Source organism: Geotrypetes seraphini, chromosome 8, assembly GCF_902459505.1.
Source record: "Geotrypetes seraphini chromosome 8, aGeoSer1.1, whole genome shotgun sequence".
In the NCBI taxonomy this organism is placed as follows: Eukaryota; Metazoa; Chordata; class Amphibia; order Gymnophiona; family Dermophiidae; genus Geotrypetes; species Geotrypetes seraphini.
In genome coordinates, this window is record NC_047091.1 from 3,959,686 (window position 1) to 3,979,006 (window position 19,321).

Consider the following 19,321-nt stretch of genomic DNA (forward strand, 5'->3'; position numbering starts at 1 on the left):
GGGGCCTCCGCATGTGTGGATCGCCGGACTTGATGTCCCTAAGATCTGATCCGGAATTGGCAATTCTTATGTTCTTATGATTTTCAAGGGTGATGATGTGGAGGAACTGAAAGAAATCTCGGTGAATCTGGAAGTTGTGCTAGCCAAATCGACAAGTTAAAAAGTGATAAATCGCCAGGATCGAATGGAATACATCCCAGGGTCAGGGCCGCCATCAGAAATTTCTGGGCCCCTTACTGAGCAATCCTATTGGGCCCCCCACGCACCCCTTCACCCTCCCCTTCCCCCCCCTTCTTCCATGGGCTGAATACACACATACTTTTCTCTGTCGCCGCACTCTATGACCAAAAGATTTGTAAGCCTGCAACCACGTCAAGGTAGACTCTTTCAGCAGCTCCCCTCCCTCCCCCTTACCTTTGTGGCCAAGTCAAAATGATCTACCAACAATAAAATTTTAAAAACACAAAGCACGCTGTACGCAGAGAAAATGTTAATTATCATTTATATTCCGCGGGTTTTCAAAGAGGTCAAGGCAGATGACTTTATGCAATGTCACCTCAGTAACAACTATACAAAAATAGACAAATATTCCCCCTCCCTTTTTACTAAATCGCGATAGCGGTTTTTAGTGCAGGGACCTGCGCTGAATGCCCCACGCTGCTCTTGAAGCTCATAGGCTCCCTGCGCTAAAAAACGCTATTGCGGTTTAGTAAAAGAGGGCCATAGCGCAAAATATAGACAGCATATATAAATTCTCAAAACGGACACATTTTGATCATTAAATTGAAAATAAAATCATTTTCCTACCTTTGGTAATTTCATCAGTCTCTGGTTGCACTTTATTCTTCTGACTGTGCATCCAATATTTCTTCCCTTCTTTCAGCCTCCTGTATGCTTCCTCTCCTCCAGACCTCATTCCCTCCCCAAACTTTTTCTTTGTTTCACCCTGCCCCCTTCTTTCTTTTTCTCTCTCTCCATACCCCCTTTCATTCTGTATGTCTGTCTTTCTCTCTCTCTCCGTGCCCCATTTTTCTTTGTTTCACCCAGCCCCCTTTCTTTTTTTTTTTTCTGGCTCCCTATCCCCCCCTTTCTTTCTTTCTCCTTGCCCTCCCCTATGCCACCACCATTGGGAAAATGCTGCCACCGCCACTGGGGAATAGGCTACCACTACCGCTATCGGGAACAGGCCGGCGCCGAGTTTGCCCTGCTTCTCTTCCCCGCTGGGCCGACCAACTCTCGCCACTCGACGTCAATTCTAACATCGGAGAGGACGTTCTGGGCCAGCCAGGCAGCGATTGGCTGGCCCAGAACATCCTCTCCGACGTCAGAATTTACGCGGGTGGCGAGAGTTGGTCGGCCCCACAGGGAAAAGCAGGGAGAACTTGGCACCGGCCTGTTCCCAATGGCGGCGGTGGCACTCAAGTGGCTAAAGAGATGCAGTTTGCCAGCCTAGGGAGAACAATGGAGGGTGGCCAGCTGTGCACCCCCTTGGGGCGTAAACCCGGGGCAGACCGCCCCCACCCCCACCTTGGTATGCCACTGTCTGTACCTCACTCCCTCCCTATGACCAAAAATTCTCCTTTCTTCTATTCCCCGTGTACACAACCATCTCTTTCCCTCCCTTCCTCTCTCCCAAGTCCTTGCCTTCTGTGTCCAAAAACACATTCCCTCCCCCACCTCAGCATCTCTTTTCCTCCCTTCCTCTCTCCCAAGTCCATGCCTTCTGTGTCCAAAAATGCATTCCCTCCCCACCTCAGCATCTCTTTCCCTCCCTTCCTCTCTCCCAAGTCCATGCCTTCTGTGTCCAAAAACCCATTCCCTCCCCCACCTCAGCATCTATTTCCCTCCCTTCCTCTCTCCCAAGTCCATGCCTTCTGTGTCCAAAAACCCATTCCCTCCCCCACCTCAGCATCTCTTTCCCTCCCTTCCTCTCTCCCAAGTCCATGCCTTCTGTGTCCAAAAACCCATTCCAACCCCACCTCAGCATCTCTTTCCCTCCCTTCCTCTCTCCCAAGTTCATGCCTTCTGTGTCAAAAAACCCATTCCCTCCCCCTCAGCATCTCTTTCCCTCCCTTCCTCTCTCCCAAGTCCATGCCTTCTGTGTCCAAAAACCCATTCCATCCCCCACCTCAGCATCTCTTTCCCTCCCTTCCTCTCTGCCTTGTGTCCAAAACGCACTCCCTCCCCCTTTTGTGTTCCCCGTTTGCCTCCCAGCCCATCTTAGCAACTTTCTCAGCAAAATGTAGCTCGAGCCGCGTAGGCTTGTCTTCTATTTCCTGCCTGTCCCGCCGTACACACATAGCCGACCAGAAGTCTTCCCCGACGTCAGCGCTGACGTCGGAGGGCGGGCTTTGCTTAAGCCCTCCCTCCAACGTCAGCACTGACATCGGGGAAGACTTCCGATCGGCTGTGTGAGCGGCAGGGCAGTCGAAGTAGAAGACGAGCCTCGCGGCTCGAGTTATATTTAACCCCGCAGGTCCCCCATCGTCCCCGTTCAGCTCTCTCTCCTGTGCAACGCCCCTCCTAGGTACGCTACTGGCCCGGGCCCCCTGTCAGCTCCGGGCCCCTGAATGCAGGACTGGTAGTACTGCCCTGATGGCGGCCCTGCCCAGGGTACTAAAGAACTGTAATATGAAATTGCTGACCTGCTGTTAGTGATTTGTAACCTGTCGCTAAAATCGTCTGTTGTACCTGAAAATTGGAGGGTGGCCAATGTTAGGCCGGTTTTTTTAAAAGGGCTCCAGGGGAGATCTGGGAAATTACAGACCGGTAAGCCTCATTTCAGTGCTGGACAAAATGGTAGAAACAATTATAAAAAATAAAATTGTGGAACACATAGACAAACATGATTTAATGAGATGGAGTCAGCATGGGTTCAGCTGAGGGAGATCTTGCTTCACCAATTTGCTTGACTTCTTTGAAGGCGTGAATAAACATGTGGATAAAGGTAAGCCGGTTGATATAGTGCAGTGTTCTTCAACGTTTTTACACCTATGGACCGGCAGAAATAAAATAATTATTTTGAGGACTGGCAAACTAATAAGACTGAAATTTTAAAAAATCCCTTCGCCGCCATCGAGCTCTGTCCCGTTAACCATCTGATCCCATCCGCACAAGCCTCAAATAGTTATGATTTTATATTGAACATATTTTATTAAAGTATAAAAAGAAACAATATTCTGTACAATTGTCATTTTATAAATATAAATAACTAGTCTTTAAGCCCGTTACATTAACGGGTGCTAGAATACTGTTCACCCTCTATGTTGCTCCTTCCATTCACTGCCCTCTCTTCTCTTTCTATCTCTCTCTTTCTCTCCCATATGGCCTCTCTCCATCTCCTCCTTCCTTTTGCCTTGGTCTGGCATACCTTCCTCCTTCCCTCCAAGGCATTCTCTCCCCCTCTGCTCCCTTTCCTCATTTAACTACTTAATTGGTCAGCAGCAGCATTCACAATTTATTGCTGTTGCTGGCTTCAGGTCTTCCTCTTTGGCGGGTCCTGTCTTCATGAAAACAGGAAATAGGCAGGACCGGCCAGAGAGGAAGGCCTGAAGCCGGCAACAGCAGTGAATTGTAAACGCTGCTCCTGCTTGAAGCACCCGAGGCAGACGCTTCTCTCTGCGACCCTCCCAGCAAGATGACTTTAAGATCAAACCTCCCTCCAGCGTTGGCAACCGCAGTCCGCTAAACAGGTTGCTTTGGCTTTCATGTGCCGTTGAGTCTATCTGTTGCGTCATTGATGACGTCATCGGTGACGCGGCAGAGGGACTCAACTGCAGGAGAAAGCACGAAGCAGCCTGTTTAACGTGCAGCGAGTGCCAACGCTGGAGGGATGTTTGTACCGGTGCAGAAGCGATATGTCTCTCCCCCTCCAGTACCTGAGCAGCACTTTGCTGCGGCACATCCTCCCATTGGGGGGGTGGGGTTTGCACAGTGGGAGCCGGGTGAGAGCGGCGATCTCCAGTTGGGGGGGGGGTTTGCACAGTGAGAGCCGGGTGAGAGCGGCGATCTCCAGTTGGGGGGGGGGGTTTGCACAGTGGGAGCCGGGTGAGAGCGGCGAGCTCCAGTTGGGGGGGGGGAGGTTTGCACAGTGGGAGCCGGGTGAGAGCGGCGATCTCCAGTTGGGTTTTTTTTGTTTGTTTGTTTTAAGTTGAAAGCCAGCGCTGCAGCTCCTCTCTCGATCCTGGTGCAGTTCGAGAGAGGAGCCGGTACCATTCACAGTGAGAGGCAGGGTTAAGGAAGGCCGCCGCAGCTGTGTAATTTTTTTTTTATTTGAAAACCGCCGCGAGCAAGTGGTGACGTAAAACCCGCGCATGCGCAGTCGTGTTTCCGCGACGGGATCAGGGAACACGTTTTTTTTTAGTGCGCATGCGCGGCCTATCATTTTATTATATTAGATACAGGGCAAGGATCAACAAAACCCCCGTCTCCCCTCCCCTTCACATATATCCCCTCTATTATCAAGAAAACTGAATAAGCCAAATTATTACAGAATGCTACATAAATATCATGCTAACAGACTACCGCAGTCACACATGGCAGGAATGGTGTTAGGGGGAGTGCAACTAGGGCAAATGCCTCCTGGTCAGAGAGAGCCCTAAGCCAGCTGGAAGCTAAAGAAGCACTGCCTGGGCTTTGCACTCCCCAGTTATATCTAACATCAGCTCTAGCAAGATACATATTTTAAATCTGATATATTCTAATCACAAGATAGAAATAAAGTTATTTTTTTCTACCTTTTGTCATCTTTTCACTCTCTTCCATCCAGCGTCTGCCCTCTGTCTCTTCAATCCAGCATCTGCCCCTTCCATCCACTGTCTGCCCTCTCCCCTTCCCATATGGTATCTGTGTTCTTTCTATGCCCCTCTCTCCTATACCAGATCTAGCATCTTTGTCCCTCTTTCCTTATTTCTCATCTGACCCCCCTTCCCAGCATCAATCTCTCTCTTTGTCATTCCTCTGTCTCCCCTTTCCCTCATCTGATCTCTCTATTCCATCCCGACTCCTTCCCCTCCTCTAATCTCCCTGCCAGCTGTTTCCTTCCAATTTTCCTCCTCCCCTGTCTAGCAGTACCTTCTCCCTTTCCTCCTCCCCTTATCCAACAGTAACTCTCTTACCTTCCCTTTCCCTTCTCCCCTGTCAGCAGTATCCCCTTCCCCTCCCTTATCCAACAGTAACGCTCGTCCCTTCCCTTTCCCCCTGTCAGCAGTACCCCCTACCACTCCCTTGTCCAGGAGTATCCCTTCTCCCTTCCCTCCTTCCCTCTCCAGCAAATGTTTCCTCTATGTAGGCTAGCAGCAGCTCTGTGTGCTTTTAACTTCGGCACACAGCTGCTCCTAAGCAGTATTTTAGCCGCGATTTCATGAGGCAGCCTCGGGGCCTTTGGTAGGCCGGCCCACATCGCATCATCAAAGCGGGCCGGCCTAGCAAAGACCCCGAGGCTGTCTCATGAAACCGTGGCAAAAATACTGCTTAGGGGCAGCTGTGTGCTGAAGTTAAAAGCACACAGAGCTGCCGCTGCTGGTCTGAGGGTGTGGAGACAAAGGCAGGAGCAGGAGACATAGGTAGCAGGAGTCCCGGCATAGCAATGGCAACAGAAAGTTGCATGTCAGCTGACGCTGGCACCTTTTGTTGTGGCGAGGACCCGAATCCTTCACGGACCAGCAAGATTTTTTTGCGGACCAGAGGTTGAAGAACTGTGATATAGTGTATCTAGATTTTAAGAACATAAGAATTGCCGCTGCTGTGTCAGACCAGTGGTCCATCGTGCCCAGCAGTCTGCTCACGTGGCGGCCCCTAGGTCAAAGACAAGTGCCCTAACTGAGACTAGCCTTACTGGCCTACGTTCTGGTTCAGCAGGAACTTTTCTAACTTTGTCTTGAATCCCTGGAAGTTCTTCTTCACTTCCTTACGTTTGTACAAAATCTATTCCCTTTTAACTTTAGAGAGTGCCCTCTCAATCTCTCTACCTTGGAGAGGGTGAACAACCTGTCTTTATCTACTAAGTCTATTCCCTTAATTATCTTGAATGTTTCGATCATGTCCCCTCTCAGTCTCTACTTTTCAAGGGAGAAGATGCCCAGTTTCTCTAATATCTCACTGTACGGCAACTGCTCCAGTCCCTTAACCATTTTAGTCGCTCTTCTCTGGACCCTTTCGAGTAGTACTACTGTGTCCTTCATATAAGGCAATCAGTGCTGGATGCAGTATTCCAGGTGAGGGCGTACCATGACCTGGTACAGCGGCATGATAATCTTCTCCAATCTGTTCGTGATCCCCTTCTTAATCGTTCCTAGCATTCTGTTCGCCCTTTTCGCCGCCGCCACATATTGCACAGACAGCTTGATTGACTTGTTGACCAGTACTCCCAAGTCTCTTTCCTGGGGGGGTCTCTCCAAGTACTGCACCGGACATCCTGTATTTATATATAAGATTTTTGTTACTGTCATACATTACCTTACACTTATCCACATTAAACTTCATTTGCCATGTCGCAGCCCATTTTGCAGGTCTTCGCAATCCTCCTGCGTCTTCACTACTCTTAATAACTTCGTATTATCTGTAAATTTAATTACCTCACTCATCGTACCAATTTCCAGGCCATGTATAAATATGTTGAAGAGCACAGGTCCAAGCACCGAACCCTGCGGCACACCACTTGTGACACTTTTCCAGTCCGAGTATTGTCCATTTACCCCCACTCTCTGTTTCCTATCCCCCGGCCAGTTTTTAATCCACGTGAGTATTTCACCCTCGATTCCATGGCTCGCAATTTTTCTAAGTAGTCGTTCATGCAGAACCTTGTTGAACGCCTTCTGAAAATCCAAATGTACAATGTTGACCAGGTCGTCCTTGTCTATCTGCCTGTTTACTCCCTCGAAGAAGTGGAGCAAGTTCGTCAAGTAAGATCTTTCTTTGCTGAAGCCTTGCTGGCTGGCCCTCAATTGTGCCCGTCAAGGTGATCAATGATGCGGTCCTTTATCAGCGCCTCTACCATCTTTCCTGGTACCGAGGTCAGACTTGCAGGTCTGTAGTTTCCCGGATCTCCCCTCAAACCTTTCTTGAAGATCTGCGTAACATTTGCCACTTTCCAGTCTTCTGGAATCCTTCCTGATTTGATCGACAGATTGGTATTAGTTGAAGCAGTTCAGCTATAGCCCCTTTTAGTTCCTTGATTACCCTCGGATGGATGCCATCTGGTCCCGGGGATTTATTGTTTTTAAGCCTATCAATCTGCCTGCATACCTCTTCTAGACTGACCGTCAACCGTGTCAGTTTCCCGTCTTCGTTTCCTGCGTATAGCCTGTCAGCTTCTGGTATGTTGTGTATATCCTCTTCGGTAAATACAGATGCAAAAAATGTGTTCAGTTTGTCGGTGATGGCTTTGTCCTTCTTTAGCACTCCTTTTATTCCATGGTCATCCAATGGCCCTACCGCTTCCTTCGCGGGTCATTTTTCCTTAATATATCAAAAGAACGGCTTGAAGTTTTTTGCCTCCTTGACTATTTTTTCCTTGTAGTCTCTTTTGGCCCCTCTTATCGCCTTATGGCACTTGCTTTGATGTTTGTGCTTTTTCCAGTTTTTGTCTGTGTTTGACCTTTTCCATTCCTTAAACAAAGTCTTCTTGTCTCTGATCGCTTCCTTCACAGCTACAGTGAGCCACGCCAGTTCCTTGTTCTTTTTCCTCTTGGATCCCTTGTTGATATGCAGTATATATAGATTTTGCACCTCGGTGACTGTGTCCTTAAAAAGGGACCACGCTTGCTCTAGCGTTTTTACAGCACCTATCCTCTTCTTTATCTTCTTCCCAACCATGAGTCTCATCCATTCGTAATTCCCTTTTTGGAAGTTCAGCGCCGTGGCCGTCGTTCTGGATTGTTGTTCACCCCCATGTCCAGGTCGAAGCAGATCAAGTTGTGATCACTGCTTCCTAGCATCCCTTCTACTTCTACACCTTGCGCTGGTCCTTGTAGTCCATTTAGAATTAAGTCCAGAATTGCATTTCCTCTCGTATTTTCCTTGACAAGTTGTTTCAGGAAGTAATTGTCTACTGTCAGGTTTGTTAGTGGCCCCCACAATATATGGTGGTAGGGGTTAAGTGAGAGGCGCCCTGACAAACGCCAGGTCCCAGGTTCAGTTCCCTCACAGATGACTCACCAGGAAGTAGAATCAAAGAGGCACAGCCAGAGGTGATTGCATAAAGAATATATTATAGAAATAGGCTTACAGAAAAGCAGTATTTATAAGCAATACAATTAAGCATTACAATTAATGAGAGAGCAACGCAGTTTCCCTGCCTTACAGAGTTCAGAGACAAAGAGACAGAGAGTCTGAAGTTCTAGGGAGAGCCAGAGAGAGAGAGAGAGAAAGAAAGAAAGAGAGAGAGAGCCAAAACCCCTCTCCTCCAGAGATAGATAGATAGATTGATAGAGCAGAGAGGAGGCTTTTATACCTTGGAATCTTATTCTGAATATAGAAACTATTGTATGTCCCAGTATCTTTCTGTTTAGAATTCGTAAACTGTTTGAAACAATGGTTAATTTAATTGATAAAGGACGGTGTGATACTTGCAGGCATGGAGATGGGATTAGTCTCTGGCTTCTTTGTCCCATTCAAGCAGCCTATCTTCTTGATCTGTGCACCTGGACCCATTGTCCTAAGCACCCTCTTAATCAGACATTAACACCTTTTAGCTAGTCATGATTCAATCAGGGCTACTTAAAACAGTTTCCCTGTCCTCAGGGTCTATCTGCATTCACATGCCAGAGTCAGATTGATATAATTTCCCATAGGCCTTCGCTGACATAAGTAATGCCAACTAAAAATGCTGAATGGTTGCGATAGCTATGCTGACATCTACAACATGCAGGAACTTGGTCTCCCTACTGCAGCCGGAGGAGCCTAGGTTCTAGACTATCTCCAGATAATTAAAGTCACCCATGGTAACTGCCTTACCTCTCTTGCAGTTGCGTTTAATCTCGTCCGTCATTTCTCCATCAATTTCTTCAGAGTGCTCTGGGGGTCTGTAGTAGATGCCGATCTTCGTTTCCGTTCCATTTGTTCCTGGAATTTTGACCCATAGAGACTCTACCTTATTTTTCGTTTCCGGCGTGTTCTCTCCGGTAGACTCAATTCCCTCTTTGACGTATAGGGCAATACCCCCACCTTTTTTTTACCTACTTTGTGTCTGTGGTATAGCTTGTATCCCGGTAGAACAGTGTCCCAGACATTTTCCTTGTTCCACCATGTTTCTGTGATGCCGATGATGTCAAGGTTATCTTTTTGTGCCATAGCTTCCAATTCCCCCATCTTATTCCTTAGGCTCCTTGCTTTCATGTACATACATTTGAGTTTGCGGCCTTTTACTTTCTTGCATTTCCTTCCCTCTTGTGTCCCTTTCGATCTGTCAGGATTTCTGTCTTGCCTATGATCTGGTGAGTCTTCCCCGCTATCCTCCTGAACGGTATCCTCTGGGTATACCGTTTCCCAAACCAACGACTCTTGGTCAACTGTTGGCTTTTCCCTTCTTCCTAGTTTAAAAACTTCTCAATTTCTCTCTTGATGTTGCTTGCAAGTAGCCTCATTCCGTCTCCGCTGAAATGGAGTCCATCCTTCCTGAATAGCTTGCTCTTCCCCCAGAACATTGTCTAGTTGCGCACGAAGTGGAATCATTCTTCCTCACACCAGCACCTCATCCATTCGTTGACTGCTTGAAGCTCCGTCTGCCTCTTCTCATCAGCCCTGGGTACCGGCAGGATCTCTGAGAATGCTACCCTCAGCGTTCTGGTTTTCAGCTTCCCTCCTAACATCCAGAACTGGTCCTTCAGTCCTTCCCTGCTGTAGTTCCTGTTGCTCATGTTGTTTGTCCCCACATGGATCACCACCACCGTATCTTCCTCTTCCACGCTGTCAATGATCCAGTCAATGCGGCTCATTATATTTTCTACCTTGGCTCCTGGTAAGCAGGTCACCAGCCGATCCTGTCTTCCTCCCGCTATGTGGCTGTCGACTTGTCTAATGATGGAATCCCCCACGACGATTGCTGTCCTCTCTATCTTCTCTTGCCTTTCTAGCCGCAGGTCCGTGTTCCTGGTGTATGACCATCTCTCCAGCTATAGGTCCGTGTCCTCTGTGCACTTCCATCTTCCCTCATCCTGGCGTTGACTTGCACCGGACTCGTCTTCCTTGTGGTTGTCCTTCAGGTGGTCCTCACTCACTGTAGATGTAGCTTGGTCCTCGCTCACTGTATATGTATCTGGGCAGTTCCACTGTTGTTGGTGATTTTCCTCGGCCTCCCTGTATGCCTGTTCAATGAACTTCTCTAACTCCCTGACTTCTTCCTCAACAGTTATCTCTGCCATGAAGTTTTCTGCCTATCTGTCCTCCTCTTCCACTGCTCAAAGTGCTTCTAGTTCCAGTATTCTGCCCTCCAGGAGTCTGACTTGCTTCTTCAAGTCCTCCAGTTCCTCGCATCAAGTGCATAAAGACCGCCTCTCAGAGGGGAGGTAGTCATACATATGGCAAATGGTGCAGAAAACTGGGTAGCTCAACATCCTGCTTCTGTCTGCTGCATCCATTGCTGCCCGCTTGCTGGTCTGTCGTCTTAAGTGGCTTCTCCTTGTGTAGGAATCTGTGTGGTGTCCTCGGTGTTACTGTGAAGTCCTTTTCTTGATTTTAAACCTGCTACCCCTGTTGATTGTATGAAAGCTTTTGATAAAGTTCCTCATGAGATGCTCCTGAGAAAATTAAAGTGTCATGGGATAGGTGGCAAAGTTTTGTTGTGGATTAGGAATTGGTTATCGGATAGAAAACAGAGGGTAGAGTTAAATTGTCATTTTTCTCAATGGAGGAGAGTAAATAGTGGAATGCCACAGGGGTCTGTACTGGGACTAGTGCTATTTAACTTATTTATAAATGATCTGGAAATAGGAACGAGTGAGGTGATTAAATTTGCAGATGACACTAAACTGTTCAAAGTTGTTAAAACGCATGCGGATTATGAAAAATTGCAGGCGGACCTTAGGAAATTGGAAGACTGGGTGTCCAAATGGCAGATGAAATTTAATGTGGGCAAATGCAAAGTGATGAATAACCTGAATCACAGTTACCAGATGCTAGGATCCACCTTGGGGATTAGCGCCCAAGAAAAGGATCTGGGTGTCATCGTAGACAGTACGATGAAACCTTCCGCCCAATGTGTAGCAGCGTGCAAAAAAAGCAAACAGGATGCTAGGAATTATTAAAAAAAGGGATGGTAAACAAGACTAAGAATGTTATAATGCCCCTTTATCACTCCATGGCGTGACCTCATTTGGAGTATTGTGTTCAGTTCTGGTCTCCTTATCTCAAGAAAGATATAGTTGCGCTAGAAAAGGTTCAAAGAAGAGCGACCAAGATGGTAAAGAGGATGGAATTCCTCTTCGTATGAGGAAAGACAAACGGTTAGGCAGTGTTCTCCCTAGAGCCTTTTAGCCGGGTGCTCCGCCCAGCTAATTTAGATGACAGCCAGGCTGTCATTTCGGTCACAAATCCTGCTGCTGCCACCGCTGCTCAAACATTTTTTAAAAAACACCCTCTCACTGGCTTGGGGATTCCCCGGGCTGACTCGGCACAGCCTGAAGAGCTGCCAGAAGTTAGACTCCTATCTCAGCCTGACTTTTGGTTTGTTTTTTTTAAAGCATCAGCAAGCGACTTGAACCCATGCTCTAGGGTTCTAACAGTAAAACTGTGCATGCTGGCTTCCCTTATTCCCCTCTGAAACTGAAACTTACGTCCCAAGGGGGGGAGGGAAGAGAAGGGAAGCCGGCATGCAGTGTTACCTATAGAGCTCTGGAGCATGAGTTTAATTCGCTAAAGGCTAGGGCAGGGAGGGAAGCTTACAACTTTCTGCTATTGCTCGCTTCGGGCCTTCCTCACTGCCAGGTCCTTCCTTCTTTTTGTTTCCGCTAATGCAGGGCCCAGCAGCAAGGAAGGCCTGAAGCGAGCAAGAGCAGCTAGTTCTAAGCTTTCCTCGTCGCTTCCCTATCTCCCACCTTAGCCTATAGCGAATTGTGAATGCTGCACTGTGGCCAATTGGGGGGGGGGAGGAGGAGAGAAATGCTGCTGCTGCACCCAGTTGGGAGGAGAGAGGGAATGAGGGAGAAGGAAGACCAGAGAAGGGAGAGGAGAAGAAAGAGAGATGCCAAGACAATGGGAGGGAGGGGGAGATGTCAGGGCATATGGGGGGGGGGGGCAGATGCCATACCAGGAGGGAAGGAGAGAAAGGAAGGAGAGGAGATGCCAGATAATGGAGATGGGGATGGAAGGAGAGGAGAGAGATGCCAGGGCATTGGGTGGGGGAGAGAGGGGAAACTAAGGAAACAAATGACAGACCAGAGGGAAAGGAAAGAGAGGAGGTGCCAAAGCAAGGAGGGAGAGGGAGAAAGAGGAGAGAGATGCCAGGGCACAGGGAAGGGAAGAAGATAGAGATGCCAGACCATGGGGTGGAGTGGGAAGGAAGGAAAGGAGAAGAGAGATGCCAGAGCATAGGGGAGGGGGTGGAGACAGAAAAATGGAGAAGGGGTGAAGCTGAAATGAATCATGTACAAAGGAGAGAAAGGGCACAGGATATATAGTTTATTGAAGGGACATAAAAAGAGAGAAGATGCCATGTGGAAGAGAGGGCAGACACTGGATGGAAAGGGCAGAGAGGGTGGACAGTAGATGGAAGGGGTGGGGAGAGAGGGCAGAGGCTGGGTGAAAGGGGCAAAGAGAGAGGGAGATGTTGCATGGAAGGGAGAGAGGACAAACGCTGTATAGAAAGAAGAGAGTGAAAAGAAGATAATTGAAGGTAGAAAGTTGGTTTTTTTTTTTGTTGCTTTACATAGAATCAAGTAGTATTGTAATTATATTGATAAAAGTTTATAAATAAGAAATGGAAATAAGGCAATTTTTTTGGGACTAAACCCCTTTCCTCAGGTCAGAACAAGATACCATAACAGCAGTATACTTTACTGTCTTGAAGAAAGATTTGGCTTCTGAAAGCTAATTGAAAAATGGATTAGTCCAATAAAATGATATTTTCTTATTTTTTGTTATTTGTTTTACTTCTACAGTGGAACCTTGGTTTATCCCAGGACAAGCAGGCAGGTATTCTCACAAGTGGGTGATGTGATCCAACGGAGCCCCAATGCGGACGCCTCACAAGCAGTCTTGCTTGAAGAAACTCGAAATTTCGAGTTGCTCGCACCGCGCATGCGCGAGTGCTTTCCCGCCCAGCACAGTCTTCTCAGTTCTTACTTTTCCGCGGAGCCGAGAAGTCCGTCTTAGACTCTCTGCCCGAAGTGTTCTTCACTTGTGCCTTCTAAGTCCGTGGTTTTGGGTTTATTTTCTCATAATCGCTGATTTTCGTCGTGTTTTGTTGTTTTTCCAAAAAAAATAAATAAATTTCTTCCATCTGTTCGACCGGGCAGGCCACATGGCCGCAGCCCCACGGCTTTGATCTTGCAATGGAGCTCTTCCGGCCTATGTCCCGGCCTGCTACCGGTTTTAAAAAGTGTTCCAAGTGCCAGCGCGCTATTTCACTAACGGACCCTCATCGACGCTGTCTTCGGTGTCTCGGGCCTCAACACCTTCCGAAATCATGCCGGCCTTGCTCAACACTTACAGCTCGTGCTTTCAAGCATTGTTGCATCTTGTGGGAGTCGCTCTACAGCATGGAGTCTTCGATGAAGCTGTCGTCATCGAAGGGTGCAGCACCTGCCACATAATCTACCCCTTCCAGCACAAGCTGGGGGCAGGCATCCACCACAATCTGATGTGGCAGACCCGAGCAGCAAACAAGGCATCAGCGGCACCCTTGATCCCCAGAGCAAGAACTTCAAACTGCTTTTTCAAAATCATGTTCACCTTGCGATCCTAAACATCTTTCAGCATATCACTACCCTCTTTTGATAGAGCCTTACCTTTGGCTGTTCAAATAGCTTCTGAAACTCTGGTGCCATGGGATAAAGCCTGAACATGACCTTGGCAATCCACAAGGACCCCTCCGGGGTCTTCCACTGTTCCATAACCAGTGAAATAATATTTGGATGCACAGGAAAAAAGAGGTCTGAGCATGACCGTGCACTGGAAAGTGAAGGGTGAAGCCTCCAGCTTCAGTTCTTTAAGAGTCAACAATAAAACTGGTAGACTGAGACTGACTTGAAGAGACAGTGGATCTGAGGGTCATCCCTCGGTCATGAGCCAGGGAGGCCTCTTGACTACCAGACTCAAACAGGAAACCAGAGTCATCCAGGACTGAATCAGAGTCCTGAGACAAAAACAGCATGGAGTCTAAGCTCCAATCTGGCCAGTATAGCAGGTCACTGGAGCCATGGCCCAGCTTGCTCAACCGAGAAGCAGACACCAGACTAGAGGATGCTTCCTGGGTTGACGGCATCATGCATGCAGGCTGTTCTGCCTGTCCTGGACTTGTCAGAAAGGCTGGCCACAAAAGATTCACAAATTCTGGGGACAAGCCTTCTGCACGGGAAGCAAATGAAGCCTGCAGAACCTCTGGCTGGGCTTTCTTGGGTTCCGCAGACTCCACATGCCTCCACTTCACAATTCACATCATCATGAAATAGGGGATCTGGACAGAACTTTTTCCCCATTTCTTGGACCCATAGTGGTTCACCAACCCTGGAGGTCAAGGATGGGACTAAGCTGAAACTCCTTCCCTTGCATGTGCTGTGGTACGCAGTACATGAACGCTCCTCTGACAAACAACCTCACAATTTTTGCAATTAACATTGTACTCACACCCTGAGAAGTCCATCCTAGTTGATTAAAATCAATATCAAATGAAACAGCTAGAAGCTTTTATAAAAAAGATCAATTGAAATCCAAAATGTCTGCTGCTAGAAAAATCATGCCAAAAATGGCCTGTGGAAACTTAACTGAAAGTTCAGAATCAGTGACTGGAGATGGGAGACTTAAACCTTAACCTCAAAACCCCTCAAATTTAAGATTTTCAGACCCAGCCTGATTTTCCCATAGGAAATAATGGGGCTGTACTCTCAGTTCTGTTGAGGTGCCTTCCTGTCAGCTATTTCAGTGCAACTGGAAAGAAGGAAAGGACTTTCTGCCTCAGATGCTTCCAATCCAACTCAAGAAATTTTTGGGCTGCCAGTCAGACTGACCCCAACTGAGACCTCCACCTCCATGGGGACCCTACAGCGCGATGGGGGTGGGCAAACTATACAGTCAGTGCCCTGATATCCCGAGGGTGCCCACAGCCTACACTCAAGCCACTAAGAAACTCAGGCTCCCAGGGGAACGGACCCCAAGTCCTGAAGTTACACAGTAGGCTGGCTCCCTAGGTCCACTCAAAGACACACAGCTGCAGTCCAGCTCAATGGAACCTACATCTTTTCCAAGGCTGATGATCCCCAAGAATGGGATCTCAGGGCACCAAAATCTCAGAAAACCTCCCCCCCCCAGTGGACAAAGCCGAAAAGAAAAGGAAAACTAAGCAGAGCAGATCAAAACACCTCTGCACAGTTTGCTTGCAGAAGAAAACCTAGAAGGGGACACGGTGCTCCATCTCTGTGAGAGGTGCTCAAAGCTGTAAGTATTCACACTTTTGCAAGTCAAATTTGTAGGAACAGATTGAACACCATATGTACAGACTCCTGAGTAGATGTAACAGAATATGTGATGATGGCTATTTCATTATAATCTGTACACATTAAAAGGGACCCTCCTTGCTTCCCCTACCCCCACACTAATCAGTTGCATTAACACCTTCCACTTTGTTTTTCAGGGTCGGTGTGTCTGGTTTAATGCTTACCAGAAGTCTGAGGAAGAGATTGAAGAAGAGGAGGATGAAGAAGAAGAGGGAGATGAACCAGGTGAACAGGAACCAGAGGTGGGGCCCCCTCTTCTAACACCTCTTTCTGAAGATGCAGGTGAGGACCACTCCAACTAACTTTCCAGATTGCATTTTTCCAATTCATCTCTCTCTCACCCCTACGCTCTTTAACAGTTATTCTCGTGGTTTCCCTTTGCTTCTTTATTTCTCTCCATTTTCCTCTCCTTTATTTGCTCTTTTTAATAGAAACATGACATCCAGTCTGACCATATGTCTCATATTATCTGTCTTCTGTTCTTGTTTATTTGTTTTTATATTATTTTTTTAATCATATTAAGTTTTCAAGAAAATATAATCAAGTACAACAAAGCAACACAGAAAAAAAGTTGCCATATACAATGAAACAAAAAGCAAATACAGTGTTACAAAGACCAAGTTAAGCAGCTATCCATCCCTTCACCCCCACCCCCACCCCAGGAATGTGAGGGAAAGAACAGCAAAAATTTAAGTCAGGGGCAACCAAGTAAAACACGGTTGCATGCATGTGGAGTCAAGGTATCCAAGAATGGCTGCCAAATAGTAAGCAACACTCGTCCCTGTTTAGTATCCCAGTCAAACAGATAGCACAGTTACTTACCGTAACAGGTGTTATCCAGGGACAGCAGACAGATATTCCCACACATGGGTGACGTCACCGACGGAGCCCCGCAGCGGACAGCCTCGAAAGCAAACTTGCTTGAAGATCTCGAGCTTTTGAGTGCTGCATCGCGCATGCGCGCGTGCCTTCCCGCCCGAACTAGGGGGCGCATCTCCTGTGAGGATCCTCAGTTCAGATACCAAGCTAAGAAGCCAACCAGGGGAGGTGGGAGGGGTCCCTGGATAACACCTGTTACGGTAAGTAACTGTGCTTTATCCCAGGACAAGCAGGCAGCATATTCCCACACATGGGTGACCTCCAAGCTAAGTAAAAAAAAGGGGGGAGGGAAGTTGGCAATTTACGAAAAAAGATTTTGCAAAACAGATTGGCCAAAATGGCCATCCCTCCTGGATAAAGTATCCAGACAGTAATGAGAGGTGAAAGTATGAACCGAGGACCAAGTGGCAGCCTTGCAAATTTCCTCAATAGGAGTTGATCTGAGGAAAGCAACAGAAGCCGCCATAGCTCTGACTTTGTGGCCCGTCACTCGACTCTGTAGAGGAAGACCAGCCTGAGCATAGCAGAAAGAAATGCAAGCAGCCATCCAATTGGAGATGGTACGCTTCGAGATGGGATGACCTAATCTATTTGGGTCAAAAGAAATGAAAAGTTGAGGAGAAGTTCTGTGAGGTTGAGTACGTTGAAGATAAAATGCCAACGCACGTTTACAGTCCAAAGTATGCAGTGACGCCTCACCAGGGTGAGAATGCGGCTTAGGAAAAAATACCGGTAGCACAATAGATTGATTGATATGAAAATCAGGCACTACTTTAGGTAAGAATTTGGGATGTGTACGGAGAACCACCTTATCATGGTGAAAAACTGTGAAAGGCGGGTCCGAGATCAAAGCTTGCAACTCACTAACTCGACGAGCTGAAGTGAGGGCAATCAAGAAAACAGTTTTCCAAGTAAGAAATTTAAAATGAGCCAAGTCAATAGGTTCAAAAGGAGGTTTCATCAGTTGAGCCAGAACCACATTAAGATCCCATACAACAGGAGGCGGTTTGACAGGTGGATGGAGATTAAAAAGACCCTTCATAAAACGAGAAACCAGAGGGTGTGCCGAGAGCGGTTTCCCATCCAAAGGCTGATGAAAAGCAGCAATTGCACTAAGATGAACTCTAATAGATGTGGATTGAAGACCTGACTGAGATAAATGAAGCAAATAATCCAGAACGGAAGCCAAAGGAGAAGATTTTGGCTGAAGACTATGAGTGGAACACCAAGTCGAGAATCTGGTCCATTTTTGACCATAACATTGACGAGTGGACGGTTTTCTGGAGGCCAGAAATACATCCTGAACAGACTGAGAAAATTTAGCAGAATCTGTCAAGTAGAAAGGAACCATGCTGTCAAATGAAGAGACTGCAGGTTTGGATGAAGTAAAGACCCCTGACTCTGAGTGAGCAGAGAAGGAAAAACTGGCAGAAGAAGAGGTTCCTTGATGCTGAGTTGAAGAAGAAGAGAGAACCAAGGTTGACGGGGCCACCGAGGCGCTATAAGAATCATCGTGGCATGGTCCGACTTCAGCTTGACAAGGGTTTTGAGAATCAGAGGGAAAGGAGGAAAGGCGTAGAGGAACTGACCCCTCCAATCCAGAAGAAAAGCATCCGCCTCGAGACGAAGAGGCGAGAAAATGCGGGAACAAAACAGAGGTAGTTTGAAGTTGTTGGGTGACGCAAAGAGATCCACCCGAGGAGTCCCCCATCGAGTGAATACTTGACGAAGTGTGGGGGAGTTGAGCGTCCATTCGTGAGGCTGAAGCAGACGACTCAATTTGTCTGCAAGGCAATTCTGAAGGCCCTGAATATAAACAGCGCGAAGAAGGATGTTGTGAGAAATCGCCCAATGCCACAACCTCAGAGCTTCCTGACAAAGGGAGTGGGAACCCGTCCCACCCTGTTTGTTGACATAATACATCGCTACTTGATTGTCCGTCCGAACAAGGACTACTTGGTCGTGAAGGAGGTGAAGAAAAGCTTTGAGAGCAAGAAATATCGCTCTGAGTTCCAACAGATTGATGTGACATCGACGATCTGTGGCAGTCCATAAACCTTGCGTACGGAGACCATCTACGTGGGCTCCCCATGCGTACTCGGACGAATCTGTTGTGAGAACTTTCTGATGAGGAAGATGGTGTAACTGCAAACCTCTGGAAAGATTTGAAGAGAGCATCCACCAGCGGAGAGACTTCTTTAATGAAGGCGTCACCGCTATATGACGAGAAGGTGGATCCAGGGCTTGTTGCCACTGGGACGCCAGTGTCCACTGAGGGATGCGAAGGTGGAGTCTTGCAAAGGGAGTCACATGCACCGTAGATGCCATATGTCTGAGAAGGACCATCATTTGTCGAGCCGTGAGAGTCGACAGGGAAATTACGTGATGACAAAGGCGCAAGAGAGTGTCCTGACGATTGAGGGGGAGGAAAGCTCTCATGCGAACAGAATCCAACACGGCGCCAATAAATTGGATCGATTGAGTTGGAACCAACTGAGATTTGGGAAAGTTGATATGGAACCCCAGACTTTGAAGAAAAGAGATAGTCTGAAGGGTCGCTTGAGTAACCCCTGGAAGAGAAGGAGCTTTGATAAGCCAATCGTCGAGGTAAGGAAAAACTTGAAGTCCCCGAGCACGAAGGGCCGCGGCTACCACGACTAGACACTTGGTGAAGACCCGGGGAGAGGTTGCCAAGCCAAACGGAAGAACCCTGTATTGAAGGTGAAGGTTCCCCACCTTGAACCGGAGATATTTGCGAAAATTTGGATGGATAGGAATGTGAGTATAAGCCTCTT

General features: G+C 47.6%; 1 protein-coding gene across 1 annotated transcript in view; it reads left to right on the forward strand.

Annotated features, from left to right (window-relative positions):
• The window catches only part of RSPH6A (radial spoke head 6 homolog A), a 50,076-nt gene that overhangs the window by 15,798 nt on the left and 14,957 nt on the right, over nt 1-19,321 (forward strand). Inside the window, exon 4 of the mRNA XM_033953616.1 lies at nt 15,785-15,929. Within this exon, the coding sequence (XP_033809507.1) occupies nt 15,785-15,929 (145 nt within the window). The remainder of the gene's footprint in view (nt 1-15,784; nt 15,930-19,321) is intronic.